The sequence below is a fragment of the Scedosporium apiospermum genome (assembly GCF_000732125.1).
Source record: "Scedosporium apiospermum strain IHEM 14462 chromosome Unknown SEQ_SAPIO_0033, whole genome shotgun sequence".
Classification (NCBI taxonomy): Eukaryota; Fungi; Ascomycota; class Sordariomycetes; order Microascales; family Microascaceae; genus Scedosporium; species Scedosporium apiospermum.
Genome location: NW_015971734.1, coordinates 414165 through 432950, shown reverse-complemented (window position 1 = coordinate 432950; position 18786 = coordinate 414165). Strand labels below are relative to the sequence as shown.

At 53.2% G+C, this 18786-nt stretch overlaps 4 protein-coding genes and 1 pseudogene across 4 annotated transcripts; 3 read left to right on the top strand and 2 right to left on the bottom strand.

Annotated features, from left to right (window-relative positions):
• Nucleotides 1-1467: 1467 nt before the first annotated feature.
• On the top strand, nucleotides 1468-3672 carry SAPIO_CDS0697 (uncharacterized protein; the record flags this gene model as incomplete). Its single annotated transcript, XM_016783415.1, has 8 exons — nucleotides 1468-1701; nucleotides 1824-1916; nucleotides 1993-2040; nucleotides 2108-2178; nucleotides 2275-2397; nucleotides 2484-2564; nucleotides 2630-2713; nucleotides 2775-3672. 8 exons carry the CDS (start codon nucleotides 1468-1470, stop codon nucleotides 3670-3672), a joined length of 1632 nt encoding a protein of 543 aa, XP_016646181.1.
• Nucleotides 3673-5093: 1421 nt separating this feature from the next.
• SAPIO_CDS0696 (uncharacterized protein) lies at nucleotides 5094-6386 on the top strand (the record flags this gene model as incomplete). Its single annotated transcript, XM_016783414.1, has 3 exons — nucleotides 5094-5581; nucleotides 5916-6045; nucleotides 6225-6386. The coding sequence occupies 3 exons, from the start codon at nucleotides 5094-5096 to the stop codon at nucleotides 6384-6386; spliced, it is 780 nt and encodes a 259-aa protein (XP_016646180.1).
• Nucleotides 6387-7836: 1450 nt separating this feature from the next.
• SAPIO_CDS0695 (Uncharacterized protein) lies at nucleotides 7837-8880 on the top strand (the record flags this gene model as incomplete). The annotated part of the gene is made up of 2 exons (XM_016783413.1): nucleotides 7837-8080; nucleotides 8150-8880. 2 exons carry the CDS (start codon nucleotides 7837-7839, stop codon nucleotides 8878-8880), a joined length of 975 nt encoding a protein of 324 aa, XP_016646179.1.
• Nucleotides 8881-9108: 228 nt separating this feature from the next.
• Nucleotides 9109-10620, bottom strand: SAPIO_CDS0694 (uncharacterized protein; the record flags this gene model as incomplete). Its single annotated transcript, XM_016783412.1, has 3 exons — nucleotides 9109-9874; nucleotides 9942-10343; nucleotides 10436-10620. The coding sequence occupies 3 exons, from the start codon at nucleotides 10618-10620 to the stop codon at nucleotides 9109-9111; spliced, it is 1353 nt and encodes a 450-aa protein (XP_016646178.1).
• Nucleotides 10621-17517: 6897 nt separating this feature from the next.
• SAPIO_CDS0693 lies at nucleotides 17518-18522 on the bottom strand (annotated as a pseudogene; the record flags this gene model as incomplete).
• Nucleotides 18523-18786: the final 264 nt, after the last annotated feature.

Sequence of the window (18786 nt, the reverse complement as noted above, 5' to 3'; positions counted from 1 at the left end):
ACCAGCCCACGCATCTGCCTCGAGTCAATAAAGTGTATTTGTAAACTCGCATTGGGCGGGACTAGCCAAACTCGGGTGTTCACTAACACGGCAGAACCGCCAACGAGGACCCGGAACTGGGGGAATGCAGAGCGAGAAACATTCAGCTGGATCCTTTGCCTCGTCGACTCAAGTCCGATGAACCCTTAATCGAAGCTTTTTTCTGTGTTTCTGTAGCACGCAAGGTTCATATATTGCCCACATGGCGCCATTTCCGTGGGGGGACCTAGATCTAAAAGCCGACGTGGAAGGGAGGGGGGCAGGCAATGATTTCTTATCTTTCTCTGGACCCGGGCCTCCTTTGAGCCAATAGACGTGTCATATTTTTCGGTTTTCTGGAATCTGTGTTGGCATATTTCCCTTCTTCGTCCAAGGATCCGGGAGTCGGTCTCTCACCCCGGATCAGCAGCACGTGCAGAATGCAGCTTCGTCGTCCTGCAATGTACATCAAAATTGAGGTAGTATTCTGGCCACTGCTACTAGGACCCTCCCAGAAGTGGGTTGGAGTTGTAATGGGCGAACTTTGCTCGACATGTCCCCCCGGTAGGCGTCGTGGGCCCATAGCATCAGATGCATGTCGCCGCTTTGGTCTCGTCGTTGTCTCTGTCCATCTCATTTTCCTTATTTTTTTATTCTCCTTATAATTCCTTTCGAGTGGAAAACATGGCGTCTTGCTCACCCCGCCACTCCGGATGGGGACCGGGCAGTCTTGGCATACGACCGGGACCACTTTCGTTTCTCTCCCAACACGGAAACGATTGCACGCGTTCCAGCGGGCCCTATCATACCAAAAATAAGTCCAATCTTTCTCAGTCACTCGCCCGATTTTTTTATACCTCGCAATTCGGGGATTCCATTGCACCATCGCCTGGGCATCGCCAACCGTCCATTCATCCCACTTGCATCCCCACCTAATCGTATATCCAACACGCGGCGCATGGGCATGCACGCCTGCAGAGGCATCGAGATGTCACCGTTATTTTTTACTCTTTCCTGCTTCTTTCTCGTTATATCGGTCAGGAGCTGTAGCATATGATGTAATCATAGTATGAATGTTACCATCATATATCTGCCGTATTGGGAAAAACGACCTTGGATGGGGGGGGAATATCGATTGCTAATCGTACCAGGGGCAGTTGGGATGTGGCAGTGGGACTGAGATATTTTTTCTTTTCCCTTGAGGGGTCACTGGCCGAAGGGGTATGTAAGAACCTGTCAAGGATGTGATATAAAGTCCTCAGACGTCGCCATTACCGTTTCACGATGAACTTGAGAGGCCATCGATAGTACTCCTCAGGGCAGTCAAACTTCAAACTTAAGGCACGGATAACCCCCTTTGGCCGGGACCACCACACCTAAAACACTTACACCTACGGACCTGTCCCAATACTTCTGCCCCCCCGCAAAGAGCCCATCGCCAAAGTCGACATGGGTAAGAAGATCGAGGTGGAGGATACACCTCCCTCGGTCGACTCCGCATCCGTATCCTCCCGGAACGATGTCTCGGGCGGATACGGCTCGTCCGACGAGCATGTGTTCAAGGACCCCAACGTGGCGGACTACTGGCGCGGCATCTACGAGAAGGCCCGGTATGAAAATCGCCACCGGTTTGACCCAGACTTCAAGTGGACGGCCGAGGAAGAGAAGAAACTCGTTCGCAAGGTGAGTTTTCTTGTGGTTGGTTGGTTGTGTGAGAGGAACACGCTATGGCATGGCTGCCCCATTGGGTCATGTTTCTGAGTCGTATGGATTGGGATTGAGTTAACGTCCTTTGTTGAGAGTAGTTGGACAAGAGAATCATGGTTTGGGCATGGGTTATGTTCTGCTCTCTCGATCTTCACCGGAAGAGCATTAACCGTGCCATTTCCGACAACATGGTAAGTCTCACCCTTCAGGAATAGCAAAGAAAGCCAAAGATCTGGGGAAGAAATCTTGCTAACGGACGGGGGATAGCTTCCCGAACTCGGCATGAACACGAACGATTTCAACTACGGTCAAACTGTAAGTTCAGCCTCAAACACCAACACTGGAGACACCTTGGCAACCAATGCTCATTAATATTGCGTAGATATTCCTCCTTTCTTTCCTTGCGGCCGAGTTGCCCAGCGGCCTCATCAGCAAGAAAATCGGTGCTGACAGGTATGTGCAAACCCTCCCGGTTCACGCTAACTCCCCCTCCACCTCCTTGCAGCTACCTCTTTTGAACCAGTGCAAATTTCTGACGGGAATTATTAGATGGATCCCCACCATCATTATCTCGTGGTCTATTGTCGCCGGTTCGCAAGCGTTCCTGAAGAACCGGGCATCGTTCTACGCTATCAAGGCGCTCTTGGGCCTGCTCATGGGAGGCTTCATCCCGTAAGTGGCCGTGTTGTTATCTCTTACCACAAGGTGTCCCCGTCTTTTATTTATCGGCCATGTATACTAATAAAAACCCCTTCTAGTGATATCGTCCTGTGGCTCACCTACTATTACAAGTCGAACGAGCTCCCTGTTAGGTTGGCGTGGTTCTGGACGGCCTTGAGGTGAGCGAAGCTCGGATGTAGAACAGGCTGAGGTGATATCGGAAAGCTAACAACGTATTCGACAGCACTTGCAACATTGTAGGATCCTTGATCGCCGCTGGCGTACTCAAGATGAGAGGAATAAACGGCTGGGGAGGATGGCGATGGCTGTCAGTCTTCCCACAAACCCTTTACCATTAGAATCCCTACTGACAATGACCCACCAAACAGTTTCCTCCTCGAGGCCATCCCGACTGTGATCATCGGCATTCTATCTTGGGGGCTCATGCCCCCCGGCCCTTGTCAGACCAAGAGCTGGTTCCGCGGCAAGAACGGCTGGTTCAGCGAACGTGAAGAATACATCATGGTCAACCGCCTCCTCCGAGACGACCCCAGCAAAGGCGACATGAACAACAGGCAGGGTGTCGACCACATCCTCTTCTGGAAGACCCTCAAGGACTGGGAGCAATGGCCGCTCTACCTCATCGGCCTCACGGCGTACATCCCCCCTGCTCCCCCCAACACGTACCTCTCGTACATCCTCCGCCAGCTCGGCTTCAGCGTCTTCGAGGCCAACCTTCTCGCCATCCCGTCGCAGTTCCTCTTCGCCGTCAACCTCCTCATCATCACGTGGATCTCCGAAAAGTTCAAGGAGCGCGCCATCGTCTCGTCGTCGTCTAACATCTGGATCTTCCCTTGGCTCCTCGCCCTCGTCGTCCTCCCTGCGTCGACTAGCCCCTGGATCCGGTACGCCTTGCTGACGGGTCTTCTGAGCTATCCGTACTGCCACGCCGTGCTTGTGGGCTGGAATGCGCGGAACAGCAATAGCGTGCGCACGCGGGCCGTCAGTGCGGCCATGTACAACATCTTCGTGCAGTCCGGGAACATCGTCGCGTCCAACATTTACCGAGAGGAGGATAAGCCGCTGTACAGGAGGGGCAATAAGATCTTGTTGGGGATTACGGTCTTTAACATTGTGCTGTTTTACCTCGTCAAGGCGTTTTACATTTGGAGGAACAAGGTGCGAGACAGGAAGTGGAATGCTCTGACCAAGGAGCAGCAGGAAGATTATGTGCTCAATACCACGGATGAGGGCATGAAGAGACTAGACTTTAGGTTTGCGCATTAGAAGGGGGTTGGAAAGGGGGAAGGGTCATCTCAAGTTGGTGTCCGTGTTGTTTTAATTTCAATGGAGAGAGTAGGCGTTAAGAGTTTGAGAGGACAAAGAAGAAAGGAAGAGATTGTGAGATGAGAGTTCGTCAAAAGCTGTTCTGGGGAGTCTAAAATTCTGCTCATTTCAATCTGTTTGCGCCGTTGAGGTGATGTCTCTCCCCGTTTTTGTTATTCAACAAGAACTTGGTCAACTTGTTCATCGGATCAGAAGTCTAGTAGAATTGAACGGATGTCGAATTCTAGTGAGAATTCCTGAGCTGATCGAGGACGAAGATGAACCTAGCAAGCCAATTGCACGCCATGCAAGACAGCGAAATGGTATTGTATCAAATATTAAATAGATTGATACTTGGCTTTTCGCTGGTTTGTTCAGTGGAGAGCTGGAAATCTAGCGGAAACGCGAATCTACTCGTTGTCAGCCTCGCCCATCAGTGCCGACGGCTTTGCACTCTTGTTCAAGTTGAAATTGAAATCACGATCGAGATCGTCACGGTCGCACCTTCCCCGACGCTTTGGCAGTGTTTATCCGAGACAAAACCAAAGAATGGAGAATCAGAACCTCCTTCTCGTCCTTTGAGCTCTCTGGAGCAAGAAGAAGGAAACCGAAGGCGTCTGCCTGTGAAAGCACAACAGGTGTTGATTCAGATGGAGCCTGTTTACCATTCGCCATGACTTGTCGTCGCCTCCCACCTCGATAACCTCCATGATCTTCCCACCAAACAAATCCGTCAATACAAACTCATCAAATATTTCCCCATCATCTTCTGTCGGATCACTCAATCCCTTGCGACGTTTCTGCCATAAGGGAAACTGTTCGACTGCTTTCCCACCGCTGAGAACCAAGGCCAGACTGCAGACTCACTAGAGACGTCTTCAGCCTCAAATCTGGGAAAACCTCGACAGCTTTACCTCGGTGCAGGGTGGTAACCGTCGCCATGGCACCCTACACTGAAGCCGAACTAAAAGATGAGGTCGCGAGGTGGCACCAAGCTGTCGCGGAAGCGAACAGTCGCACATTGGAGGCGAGGCGCTGATCCAAATCCGCAGAGGGTGCCCTACGCGAAGAAATGGCAGAAGAGATAAACTTGATGAACTAGTTGATCGAGGTGATGGGAGAAGAGACGAGGGCGATGAAAGGGAGGATAGACACAGCACAGCCACAACCAACCGGGCATTGTCTTGAAGCTTGTCACGCTCCCGGTCTCGCGATGGAGGTAGCCACCGACGACGCTCTTTTCACTGGAGAGCCCGAATCTCCTTGGGACGATACCAGAGATACGGCCCCCATGACAGCAGCAACAAATCCTCACGCCTCCTCGCTATCGACTAGACCAGCTCTGCAAATACAGAATATCAGACCGCACAAGCATCCCATTGATGGCAGTCGAGTACAAACTTCCATACGAGCTAACCGGGAACGATTTGGTTACGGGGTTAGTGTCCGAGATCCAGCTGGAGCGAGACGTGATCAACAGAGGAGACGACAACCTCGTGTTCCCAGCGAAGGCACTCGCTGCCGCTGCCATCACCCAACTTTTCCCCCATTTGGTCAGGATGGGTGTTCAGTATGGGTACATTTGTACGGGACAGGCATTCGTCTTTCTTTACATCCCAGACGATCCTACGAGTGTGCGCTATCACGTATGTGTGCCGAATCTGGACATTATCGAGGATAACGAGAACAGGCTTCACCGTACCGCTTTCGTGCAAGTCCTGGCCTTTACCCTCCGGGCCCTTCGTGTACCACTGCCTCCACAATCCTGGAATGATACTGCTTCAAGACTCGGTAGGTGGGTTGTGGAGTTCAAGGACATGCTGGCCAGATTTTCGAACGCAGCCGCCCGCAGGCCACCTTCCGCTTCCCCGTACAAAGCCCTGCGTCGGAAGAGCCTCGAGCGTTCGCCAATTTCACGACCTGACAACGATAGCGGGGATACCCATCTATCCATGACTCGCTCCGTCAGCAGAACTGCTATCCTGGACACAATTCCCGACCAGGGACGGCACCAGAGCAGGCAAGAAGGACGGAAGGAGGGCATGGTGACTCGGGAAAGAATACACGACCAGCCGTACTGCACCCGCCAATGCATCTTTGGATTAACATTGGGTCGGGCGATCGATAAGACCTGTCCTAACGCTCATAGCCATGGACCGAGACACATTTCCCAATCTGAGTTCCTTCGTCTTCTTCGCGTTCAGTCAGCTTGCTGAAGACCGTGGACCGGATGCGGGCGCCATGCCGCTCTACCGATCCGAGGGTTATAGGTCGCTCTTCAAGTTCCGACTGTCTGCCTATGGGTATACCCTCCTTGCCAAGGGAGTAGAGGCTGTAAGACTTCAGAGTCTGCAAAATGAGAGCAAGATGTATTGACGGAGCCCTCGCAATCGACGCGATAACCAGGGCGTATGCAGAAATTCATCGGCAGAAAATCCGTCACGGCGATCCATATCCTCGCAATATGTTATACAACGCAGCGAGAAAACGTATCATGATTGCAAAATTTTAAGGAGGCAGGGTTTTACGGTGGCAAGCCCTTCGACCTAAACACCACATCTGGACAAGTCTTGATTAGGACTTTGGAGGAGCAACGGAATCATTTTGCTGAGAGCGAGCTACAATCCGCCGTAGCGAACCTCTCAGAGCTCCTTGGTGATGAACAGGCCAATTAACGGTGAGCAGGCGATGCAGGCAGCGGGGTGATGAAGCAGGGTGTGTAAGGGGTGTAAGAGTGAGAGGCTCGAGCAATGTCTTTTGCCGGTCACGATGGTGGCATATGGCGCGTCTGGCCCCGTTCTGAATGTCGGCACCTAAGAGCGAGCGAGATGTTGCTAGGTACGACAAGGCTTTCATGGGAATCCAGAGGCTTCTGAGTGAGCAGCATTGTGGGCGCACGGCGCAACCTCGATTCATTCGTTCTTTTGGATCCAAGTTCGGATTACATGCAATCGAGGGCTTGAAAAGTGGAAACATGTCGAGATGGAAGTGCAAGCCCCCCTCCCCCCCCGATTGCCTGTGACGATTTTCTCAGGATGCGAGAGCACTTCCAGATAGAGGACTGTCTTCCTTGACGAAGGTAGGGCTTTGTACGAGGCTCGGGAAGGTTCGAAGGGAGCGGCGGATGTCTCCAAGGAGTAGGGTCGAATCATGCCTCGGATGTCCTTTATCATCTCGGGCATTGCCGTTTGAACGAGGATGGTTGCATGGTGGCCTACGCTGTACATAGAGAAGAAACTGGACCTTAAGTAAATCCTCGGCCCCAATTACAGGGAGCCCTCAATTCTATCCCCCATCTTTTTTCCAACTGAGGTCCGCGGGCCGAAAACTTGTATTCCAAGGGGCTTCTCTCGGAAATCCTATGATCCCAAAAATAAACCACTGCAGATCCATCCTCCCTCCCCCCTTCATATTACCCGGCCCGAACTCAGGCACGCCAGGGTACGACGTCGTACGAAGTACTTGAATGGTGAAACAGAGGTACCCGCATACTCGGTCCTTGCGATGATACCTTCCACCAAGAGCGAATGTAAAACCGACACATCTTGTCAGGAACAGGCGATGGGGAAAACGACACGATGCGCAGCACAGGCATCGCCGGGCCTTGTTTGGTCCGTTGGTTGGATTAAGGGTAGGATCGGGGAAGGAAAGAGGCGGGCAGTGCCCTCGTTGGTGGCTGGAGCAGTTTCCCGTTCCCGTTCCCGTTCGAGCTCGTATCTTGTTAATTGAATTGATCCCTTTTGGTTGTGATTGCTCGGGTCCTTGCGAGAGAGTGATTCATGTCCCTTAGTGTGACCCTGTCTCCTTCCCGTCGCATTTTGGTAGATTTCATTCCTCAAACGTCGCGAGAATCATTCCGTTCCTCTCTGCTCCTTTTTTTTTTTTTTTTTTTCCATTCCTCTTCTCATTCATTCCTCAAAGCACCATTGAATGCTGCCAAACAGAAAACGAATCCAAACTTCATCGCCAAGAGAAAACCCGTCCAAGCTCAAACTTCCTACGACTCAAACCACGCCGAACGCCAAGATCCCCCCCTCAGACATGGCCATCGCCTAGGAACGAAGGAAGAAAGAAACGAAAAAAAGAAATAAAAACAAAAATCCTCCCCAGTAACCTCACCGAGCCATGTCTAACCTAAATGCCTTCATCTCCAACGGCACCTGCTACTCCGGTCGCGATGACGAGGCCGATCCGCTTATGCTCCCCTGCGGCAACGCCGGTCTAGGCCACAAGACGTGCTGCCAGGCCGGCGACATGTGTCTCTCCAGCCACGCCTGCTTCAACGGCAAGTTTGGAATCACGTATCTCTCTGGCTGCAGTGATCCCGAGTACAAGGACGAGAGCTGTCCCGACAAAGGCGCCTTTGACGGTATGTACACTCTCTCCGCTTAACACCAAACTAAACCAGCTCGCCAACAACACGCTCACAATTGAAAAGGCCAACCCTGGACCGGCCTCGTCTACTGCAACGGCACCTCCAACCAATGGGTCGCCTGCTCGCAATCCTCCCGTCCAGAAACCCTCACCTCAGCAGACCACTGCTTCTGCCCCTCCACCTCGCGCACAGTCGCCTTCACCGACGCATCCATCCTCGAAAACGTCGTACAGCTCCCCACGGCCTCGGGACAAAGCGTCATATGGCAACCGGGACACGTGCCCTCACCCACAACCGACTCGAGCGGCCCTTCTACGAGCGCGACGTCTGGGGACGCTGCCCCTTCGCAGACTGATGGAGCAGATCTGGGCGATAACAGCAGCGGTGGCGGGGGTTTGAGCGTAGGCGCAAAGGCGGGGATTGGTGTAGGTGTTTCTGTGGGCGCCATTGCTGTTTTCGCCGTCTTGGCTCTGCTTTTCCTGAGGCGGAGGAGGAAGGACGATGAGAATAAATCCAAGGCCGAGCTGGAGAGTAGTGGTGACGGCAGTGTTGCGCCAGGGCCTTTTGGTGCGCCGGGGACGCCCGGTTCGCTGGCGGCGCCGTCGGAGTTGGAGTCGAGGGGCGCGAGACCGTGGTCGATGAGGTCGGAGCTAGATGGGACTGCGTCCACGGTTACCCCGGCGGCGGCGAAGAGGGAGTCGAATCTGAGGCATAGCGATTCGGCAACGCCGGATCCGCAGCCGTATGCTGCGGCTGAGCCGAGGAATGGTCCCATTGCGGAACTTCCAGGCTGATATGTTGATTGGTGCCATGCCATTCGGAAGATGGTCAACATCGAGGCTGGGATTCATCTAATATTGTACTAATAACGAACTAAATGCAAGCGAAGCGATAGATACCAATTAGCATCTAAGGGACAAGCTCACAGCTAGATTTTTAACCCTCATTTTCTCACCCTTTTCACCATCTAGAGTAAACTTCCAAAGAAGAACATCTCCCCATTTGATCTAAAGATCTACTTTTCACACCTCCACCTCCAAATCAACAACCGTCACCTTCCTCTCCGGATACCCTCCCTGTGTATTCAAAAACAAGCTCAAAATCTTACCCCCTTCAACGCCCCCCTGCCCTCTCCACAAAGCCCGATCAAACAACGGCTCGGCATCAAACCTCCCCTCTCTCCACACCTCCTTCCAATCCTCATACCCGCTCGCCTTTGTCGCCGCGTAAACCGCGACATCAACCCCGTCGTTCGCCGCCAAAATGGCAAACAAGTCCCCCGTGACGGGATGCGCCGCCAACTTCCCCCTCCTCCCCGTCTGCGTCAGCGCGCCGAGGGAATGCTTGATGGGGTTCTTAGTCCATTCCCCCGTTCCCTCGTCGCGCCAGTAGTGCAGCCAGGTGAGTACGCCGCCGACTTTTTCGCGGTTGAGAACATGGACGCGCCCAGACGGGTCGACGGTTTGGCCCTCTTGGTTGAGGATGCCGCTGTTTTGCGGGATGGAGAAGGCGTGGATCCCCGAGCTGGCGGGGGAGATTGTGGGACCGATGGACGTGCCGGCATTGTTGTTCCATGTGCGCCCGAGGTCGGTGCTGTAGGCGTACCCGAGATCGTGGTTTGTTACGACGTCGGGGGTTTCGCGCCAGGTCCAGGTGATGTGGAGCGTGGAGTTGGCGTAGTCTATGCCGTTGATGTAGGCGTTGTTGTTGTTCCCTTGGATGTATTTGCCGATGGGGGACCAGGAGCCCGAGGAGTACTTGTACAGGTAGCTATCGCCAGAGCCGGATCTAATTCAGATTGTTAGTAGCAATTGAGATCAAAGAGGCATGGCAAAGCGGGGTATCACCAACTTACTGTCCGATCCTCATCTCAAAAAGCAGTTCTTCACCAGCCCTCTCAAACCGCGGATACGTAACCGGCCTCCAAGGCCCCGTCCCTGCACCTGGCAAATCATGCCTCGTAGCCCCAAACAGACTCGCACTCCACGCATGCGCCTCGGGGTCCGCGGCGACTCCCTCATTACTGACGCGGTAGTTGAGAGGCACGTCGTGGTGGTCGTAACTGAGATGAATCTTCCCGTCGCTGGAGATGCCCAGCGAGATGGTGTTGTGCGAGTCCTGCGTCTGCTGGACGTAGTCCGTGAACTTGAGGATTTCCCAGTCCGAAGGGTCGCTGCCGCCGTTGAGGTTGCGGCGGCCGAGGGCGACATTTTGGCGATTGTATGTGCCCGTCGATTCGTAATAGGCGACGTATTGCCTACGCGCGGAAAAGAAGAGCGAAGTCAGTCTCTGGAAGTGGGAGAAGAGGGTGTGAAAGAGCTCTTTGTTCTCTTCCTCTCTGGCTCTCACCATCCGTTAAAGGTTGTCAGCGCATCTTGCTGAAAGCTCATGCCGTTAAGGCGCGCGCTCCCCTCGGGGTCAGTCCCCAATGCTGTTGTTTTCAACGGAGTAACCTTGATCTCGCAGGTCACCACCGGCACCAATCCCGAAGCCACGAGGGCTAAAAAGCTCCGCAAAACTTGTTTTCCCAACATCTCTTACCTGTCAGGGAGCCAAGGGAACTGAACAGAAGCAAGGTGGCGTTTCGCGAAGAAAGGAATATAGCTTTGTCGCGCAGCAAAAGCCGCATGACCTCCCCGGGTAATCCATTCTAATATGGGAGCACTGTGAGCAAGAACAGAGCAATGTACACTCTTTCTCTGAATTTGCTGAACAGCTCCATTTAGTCGGCGATGCCCTGCCGTGCCTATTTCGGTAGTGATATTGTGGGGTCCTCAAGATGGCCATTGGAGCGGCTTTCGTGCCGTGGCATTGCGGATAAATGAAACATACTTCCACAGTTCGTCGTCCATATTACTAACAAAATACGCCTCCGTAGTGCAATGGAAAGCGTCCATCATCGCAATTGAAGAACCGCTTCGCCCAGCCTAGCGCTCTTGTATTCTCTGGGCAGTGCTTCAAAGAGTAGAGTGTCGGCGAGCTGTGACAGAGGGGGAAAACGTCCAGATGGGTCGCGGTCGTCTCAACAGCTCACCGAAACATCGTACATCGTTTCGAAATTTGACTGGCCTAAGTTGAACACTGGGCTCAATCAACTGTATATATCCCATCAATCACCTCTCGATCAAATTCAGCATTCTCGTAGTCTTGGACTGATTTTAAGATGCAAGGCTAGCTAAAGCACTTCGGCTCGGCTCGGTCCATATGAGGTGTTCGCATTATCTCAAGAGCCTTCATCATCCGTCACAACTCAGCTCTCTTGTAGCAAACTCGAAGAAGACCCTCCAGCTCTCTCCTGACGTCATATTGAGGTCAAGCCCAGTGAGGCTGATCAGGCCTCTGGTGTGGCGTAAACATGGTCCAATGTCAGGTGTAAGTCCACCCCCTCCAAGTTGCTGCCACCCCTCATTGAACTGTCTCCCACACCCGAAGCAAGGCTAAGGAGTGAGCAGAACCAATAAGCCAACCTATACGAAGTAGAGAGCAAGGTGATAGATGCTCTCTAGGATGCGGGTGAATGTGTAAATGCCCGAGCGTGGATATCCTGGCCTAACCCTTCCCGGTTGCTGGGTCCAGTTCTCCCCTATCCGGACGAGGACTCTGACGGCGCACGCGCGGGTGCTCTTTGTCATTGAAACCAGATTCCACAGAAATGCCCGGCAGAGGAACCAGCTTCCGTTCCGGCAACGGCTCTACGAAGTAAACGTACGTACAAGCATGCGGCATGTGAGGGAGGAACGGGGCACGCACCACCTAGGGAAAGCAAGAGAGGGGAAACCGACAGACACCTAGCCACGCGACCACTTACCCAACCTGTCCCTCCGTCCGTACACCGTCCACCGTTCACCGTAATGCCCGAACCCGAGCCAAAAGGCATTCCACAGCCCAAAGCACCGGCGTAGGTGCATGGGCAAGAAGCACCCAGCCTCGGCGTCTTTAAACCCTGAAAACGAGGGAGAGCATGGGGGTGAGACATCCCCATCCCACTCGGGCATGGTACTCCCGCCGAAAAGTAGGAGAAGAAAGAAGACAAGCGTGAAGAAAAACAGCAAATTTTTTTTTAAAAAAAGTCCCGAGGTTTCGAGGAAAACATGATATGCAGCATGCAGGGCGTGCACGCCCTCTCGTTCAACCCATGCCCTCCATCCGCCTTTGTACTTCGTAAGAGGAAGTCGACTGCCTGCCTTGTTCGAATCCTTGCTTCCGAGTCATATCGGCACTTGCTTCCCTTGCCAGTAGCCCTTGTTGGGTCGTATCCAACGTCTTTTGGCATCAACGACGGCAGGGCAGGGCTATGAGCAAGGCCCTCGGGCATGGCGGAAAAAAGAAGGTGCCACTGTGATAGCAACTCGTCCCCCACGGCGGGCTTGACAAAGAGAAACTCATCATGTTCGGGTCTGAGCCCGAAGAATCCATGTCGCGAGCGAGGAATAATACCAAGAGATGCGGAACAGGGATTCGGATCAGATCCCATTGCGACCCCCATCATCCCACGGTTTCACGGGAGAAACCGTTTACGAGGTCGGAATAGCTTCATGATTAGTCGTTGAAGTGGTGGCGCAGAAAAAAAGAAGCGAGAAAAAAAGAAGTTTTACCTGAACCCCGCCGCCCTGCGCTTTGCAAGGATTGATCAATTGACACCTTGCGTCTCGGTCGAGGGAAAGGGAACAGCAGAGAAAAGAGTGGTATTGAGGTACACTTATCGTACTTTCCTTCAAGAGCGCGAGGTTTCCACGTGGAACGTACCCCTGATGTACCATGCGACCCGGTAAATTTAGCACGTCGCAGGGGGTTTTCCCCCTCCATCCGTGGGGTTGAATTCTTCATGGAGCCCAGACTCTCTTTGGCTGGGTTAGAGGGAGGGGCGTGGTTTGAGGGCTTTGCGATTCCAGGGTTGCTTACCACAAGGGGGCGGGGCAAGTGAAAACGCGAATACTCAGGCGGTCTGGGGAAACCCATCCTGGGCTGATGGACGGTCCAATGGTGGGCGTGGGGGTCAGTACGAAGTACCATTACTGCTCTTCCGAGCTCAAAGCTCTGGTGTACTGTAAGCTACCGGGCAAGGTAAGATTGGGGCACGTACAAATTGCCTGACACCTGCCTGGAACTTACAGTAGCGCAGCAGACTAGTAATTCGATGGGGTCGAATCTCGTACGAAATATTAGAAGGAAAGTACGGAAAGTATGCGGTGTAAATTAACACCGAAGCAATACACCCCTCATACGAAGCATCTTGAAATGAAATATGGTTTAAGTGGACGAGAGGGGTGCAATTGGGGACAATCGGAAACTTGGAAGCTGCTACCTTCCCCACGAAAAGGCTCGCCAGGCTTCGGACACCAGCTGCTATCATGTCAACTCGGTGAGCAGGATGGACAAGCTCTTGACAATTTGGAATGATGACGGAGTCACATACATCATCACTCGAACTTGGAGCTTTCAATTGGCAAGCATTAAGTGTCTGGACTCGTGCAAACCCCCCACAGATCAAGCAGATCAAGCCTTGGGCCCTCTCTGCATTCAATTGAGTTGTGCGAAGTACAATTCAATCAATTGATATGTACATGCCACCTACCATCACATTCTGATCCGTCATTCCGAGAAGGAGGGAGAAACAAAAAAAATCAAGGGCAGGCAAGACCAGGGAGAAAAAAAAGTTTCTTGCCAGAGCTCATGTGAAAAGACCATGTGTTCTTCCCCGTGATTCGACCAATGGAGTGATCACGAGACGAAACTTTCACGCCTATTCCTTCCTCTTTCATCGATTTTTCTCATTTTCCCTTGCTGTTCTGTCCTTCCTGCCCGACAAGAACTCGCGCCCCACAAGCCTCCACAAGAGCCAAAGCCTGGACCAAGGGGCAGAGGCAAGAAGGATGGACGATGGCAGAGCGCTGGGCAATGCCCAACATCGGCCCAGACCGGCGGAACGGGGCTCTGTCAGTTATTAGCCAAGGTCAAGGGACGCGTGGTTTAGACGAAAACGGGAAGCCAAACGGGAGATCAGAAAAGGCGGGAATTGCTGAACAAAATCGACCCTCGTCAAAAAGAATAAAAGTTACTGGCTGGCATAGCCTTTTTTTCATGCAGGCTGCGATGCTGGCTGTGAACGAGGGGGTCTGAAGTAAAGCTTGCATGCGAGGTGAGCCGAGCACCGGAGTGGGTTCTCGGGGGCATTGATTCGCCTGACCTCCTCGTAGCACACTGGCCTGTTCCAATAATTCAATGTACGATGCTGGCTCGGCCAGTTGGAACGACTTCTTCGGACATTGGCGAGCGCTGGCATTTGCTGGAGTCGAGGATGTCAACCGACATTGCTTTTCTTCGTTCAATTGATCCGCTCACACGCCGAGGGCGTCCTCAGTTACGGCGCAATCGATTCGTCCGCCTCCAGCACCGTACCCCGTCTGCAGGTCTCGGATGCAGGCTGTAGGGGAGAATGGAATTGGGAAAATGGCACAGTTCTTGATTCACCATTGCCTCTGGTCTTCTAATCTCACACCCTGCTGCCCCTGCTCGTGAGAACCTAGCAATTCACACCAAGTTTAACTGGCCGGGAGCAGTGATGTGCGCTTCCCTTCCACGATGCGTGTAAGCCAGCAGCTGGGCACCGAGACGACGTACGCGTGCACCAGGAATTCACTTTTCGGCCCCCCTCCTCTTCTCCCTTCTGACCCTCCTCCCTCCTTAGGTAATTCGGGGTCCTAGCGCAACTAACTCTCATCGGCTGCACAGCGATCGATCTAGGACGAATAGGTCTGATGCGGGGTGCAGAAGGTGAGCTGTTGGAGGGTAACAGTGGATTGCAACTAGTTGGAATGCTAACGTGGAGGGATCAACAGAGGGGGTGGGATCGGGATTTCGATGGGAGGGGATGGCTAACAGCGGATACACATCGACCGACTACGAAGCACGCTAGGGGACCGCGCCCCGGGGATGAGCCCCTCGAGCTGTTTCTGGCTGGCTCGCATGGCTAGGTGAGCGAGGATGGAGCATGGGATTAAAGAGCCAAGCTCGGGGTGTGGTGGTGGTGTGTTTGGAGCGAAGCGCTCGGGAGGTGTGATCAGGATCTGACGTGCAGACCCGTAAGATACCTGCCCACCCCCAATGTTCCCTCTCAAGAAAGCAAAGCTCACTTGTAAGCAAAGAGCTTGTGTAAATTTGCCTTTCCGCCCTTTCTCTTTTTTTTTTTTTTTTTTTTTTTTTTTTTTTTCCCATGCCTGCGTTTAGGTGTAACGAGGTTTGCATGACGTCCCAAGGGTTGGGCTGCCGGCTGCCTCCCTACTTCGTAGAAAAGTTTATTCTAGGAGGCGTCGAGATGCCCTCATGGGAAAAGTCCCGTCACCTCCGCCGAGAGCCGGCCTGCCTCTGCCCTCTCACAATGAATTGGAACCCGAGGTCTCATGGCCAGCCCAGCAGCAGCGGGGTTTCGAGCTTCCCGCAAAGATGCGGTGGGGCCCAAAAGCTTAAGCGTATACGAGCTAACAACCGGCTCGATGATACCGTACTCCTGAACAGTCGATCCCAAGACGGGCGACGGACAGGACGATCTTGCGCGTCGCTGGAGCAGACCGCCCTTAGCTAGTGCCAGCCTAACTAGTTGTAAATCCTTCTGAACCCATCCCCCAGAGTCAAGCTCGGTAAAATAGGTTGATCTTGCGAGCGATGCAAATACCCTGCCCTCCATTGGCCTGTCCAGCTCATCCTATCCCCCCCTCTCCTCCAAGCAGCTCTTGTTGCTTCTTTCCCCGCTAAGACCCCGCCGCCCCTCCTCCCCCGTTTGTGGGACCGTTGAATTGGAAGCGAACTCGCCTCGCTCACCAACGAAACATTGAAAGAAAGTCACCTGCAATATCACGAGCCGTGTTTGCGAGCTATAGGATGCAGCTCTCCACAAAAGGGAACCCTCGGTATTCGTTGCACGGCACCGGTCTGGCTTGCGTCTCCTACTATTTTGGTTTATTTTATATATTATATTTGGGCAAAATTAAGGGCTAATATTGGCGGAGCGGACTGGGTCTGTCAGGCACAGTCAGTCTCCCTTATTCAACAATCATGTGATGGGGAGGGACAGTAAAATCGAATAGGGTCTATTGCCAGGCTCTGTCCTGTGAACCGAGGACTCAAATCGTATCAATTAACACCGAGGCGAGCTCTAGGGAGAGGGATCTCAAGAATCCCACTCGGCCCCATTAACTTGCATCGCTTGTGTGGGTGTGCTGTTCGCGAGACCAAAATAGCTTCCTCGCACTACGAAGCGACTAGCCATCAGGAACCAGCATTGGAAGGAAACAGCTCACTCCCACTGCCAGCGTGCTCTGCCTAAACTGGAGAAGGATGATAGTCCTCTTTTGAACTGCCACTTGTTTCATGCATATGTCTGTTTGGGAGGGCGGGTCAGGTGAGGGGTCACGTTGGAAAAAAGAGGACTCCAATGTAGTGTGTAATGTAGCAAGCGACCGAGGAAAAGGCGGGGGAGGGGCTGCTGGATGTGTTGTTGTGTTGCTGCAAAGGGGACGAATGTGGAGAGCGTGTCAATCGCTTCGGGGCACTTGCAGCCTGGGGTCGAGACTGGTGGTATTGGTGTGAGCGTGATGGCGATGCTTCGTCCTCAAAATAAACTAAGGATGAGCGAGGCTCATGCAGGGTCGGGAAGATGGCAGCTGCTTCACGCCGCGGAAGTGATCTAATAAAAACACAAGCACAAAAGGGACTCGGCAAATGTCTAAACAAATTACCATGAATAATAATGAAGGTGTATTTTTGCAAGCATATCCAATCCGTCTGTATCATGAAACCGTAACCATAAGGAAAAATAAACTAGATGCCAAAAATATCCAAAGCCCGAATGAATGCACCCATGACTCCAAGAGTCCCAAAAATTTTTGCGATGATAATCGTGACAAGGGGACGAGGTACCATCGAGGCCCTCTGCCGCGCCCCAATTAGTATTAAATTTTCACCACGCATCACAAATCAGCACGGTATGCCGAGTGTCGTGTCACCATCTCCAAGAAGATGCACTTGGGAGGTAGAAGAGAAAGAGAGTCCCAAAATCCAATCCAATCCAACGCCGAAAGGCTCCACCGCCAGGCACGGCTGGCCTGGGAACAAAATGCGGGGAGCAGAAAATCATCAGCCATCGTTGCGCTCAAACGAAGAGAGGCGGGCGGGGTCGGCCGAAATCGAAAACCCCACTGGCAATTTGGCGGATGGAGAGGTCGGAGAAGTCGTCAGTTTTTGTTGGAGTTCGTGGGGACGAGCTCCACAAAAACGAATTCCGCGTCACTGATGTGTCGGTGCAACGTCGCCCAACTTTTGTGTTGTGCCTTTCCATCCTCCTCGAATCAAACGACAACGCCGACCCCACACATCCCAGGCCTGCCTGTTCCTCTGCTAAGACAGAAGGAATCTCGACGGGTAGGTGGTCTCGATCACGCCAAGTCGGCCTCCTCGAATGATTGTTCGAGACGAACGATATCCTCGAGACCAGAAGAGATCCGCTTCATTTCCTCTGGGGTGGGCGCCACACAAGGCTTCCTCGGCACGCCGCCGTAATTGGAGAAGTGAACCATGGCAGCTTTGACACCAACGAATCCGGTCTGGATGGCCACCCAATCCGCCTTGGCCACAAGGGCTTGCAGCTCCCTGGCCTCGCGTAGTTTTCCCTGTTCAAAGAGCTGCATGATGCGGACACAGCAGCGCGGGGCAATGTTGGCGAGGCCAGAAATCGTTCCGTGGGCTCCCACAACCTGTCCCTGGAGGATGAAGTCGGCGCTGCCTCCGGCTACGAAGAAGCCCTCCGGCGCCTCGGCCGCTATTCTTGCAAGCTTGCCCGTGTTTCCGCACGTGAGCTTCACGCCGAGGACGTTGGGGTGCTTAGAGATGCTGAGAATGACGTCAGAGCTCAGGTCGCGACCAGACGCCGCAGCAGGGAAGTTGTAGACGAGGATAGGGATGGGGCTGCGGTCTGCGAGGTCGTAAAAGTGTTGAATAATCTTGTCATCGGAAAGTAGAGAGTTGTAGTAGCTGGGAGGGAGAACAAGGGCGTGGCTGGCGCCGGCCTTTGCCGCGTCTACACAGAGTTGGACAGCTTCCCGCGTAGAATGAGCTCCGCAGCCCGCAATCAAGGGGATGCGGGTTTCGCTGCCTTCATGAAGAATGGCATCCCGCGCAACCCTGATCATGGCAGCGCGCTCGGTGTGGGAAAGATGAACAGCCTCGCCGTTGGAGCCGTGGACAACGATGCCAGCCACGCCGGCATTCACAAGGCGGATGAGGTGACGCTCCAAAGTCGCCGAGTCAATGTCCTCGTTCGGGTTGAAGAAAGCCAAAGAGGGGACGTAGACGCCGTTGGGGAGGCGGAGATGAGGGGCCTTGGGCGCGCCCATCTCGGTGCAGATCTCCTGGGGAGGTGGGGTGATCGTGCTGAGAGTCATGGTGGGAGGTGGTTGAGAAATAGCAAACAAGGGTAATTGAGCCAAGTAGTTGATCGTTTCTGGTGAAGTAGGCTAAAGCGGCCTTGACGAGAGGTGCTGGTCTTTATCCACGCAAGATGGTGAAGGTATATCCAAAAATTTCGTATGTGTAGACAGGAGATTTCCTGACGTACAGACTCCGCACAGTATGGTAGCAGGTAGGAAGATGAAGGTGAGGAAACCTCAGTGCAATTGAAAAAGTCAAGTAGGTAGTGATATGGATGC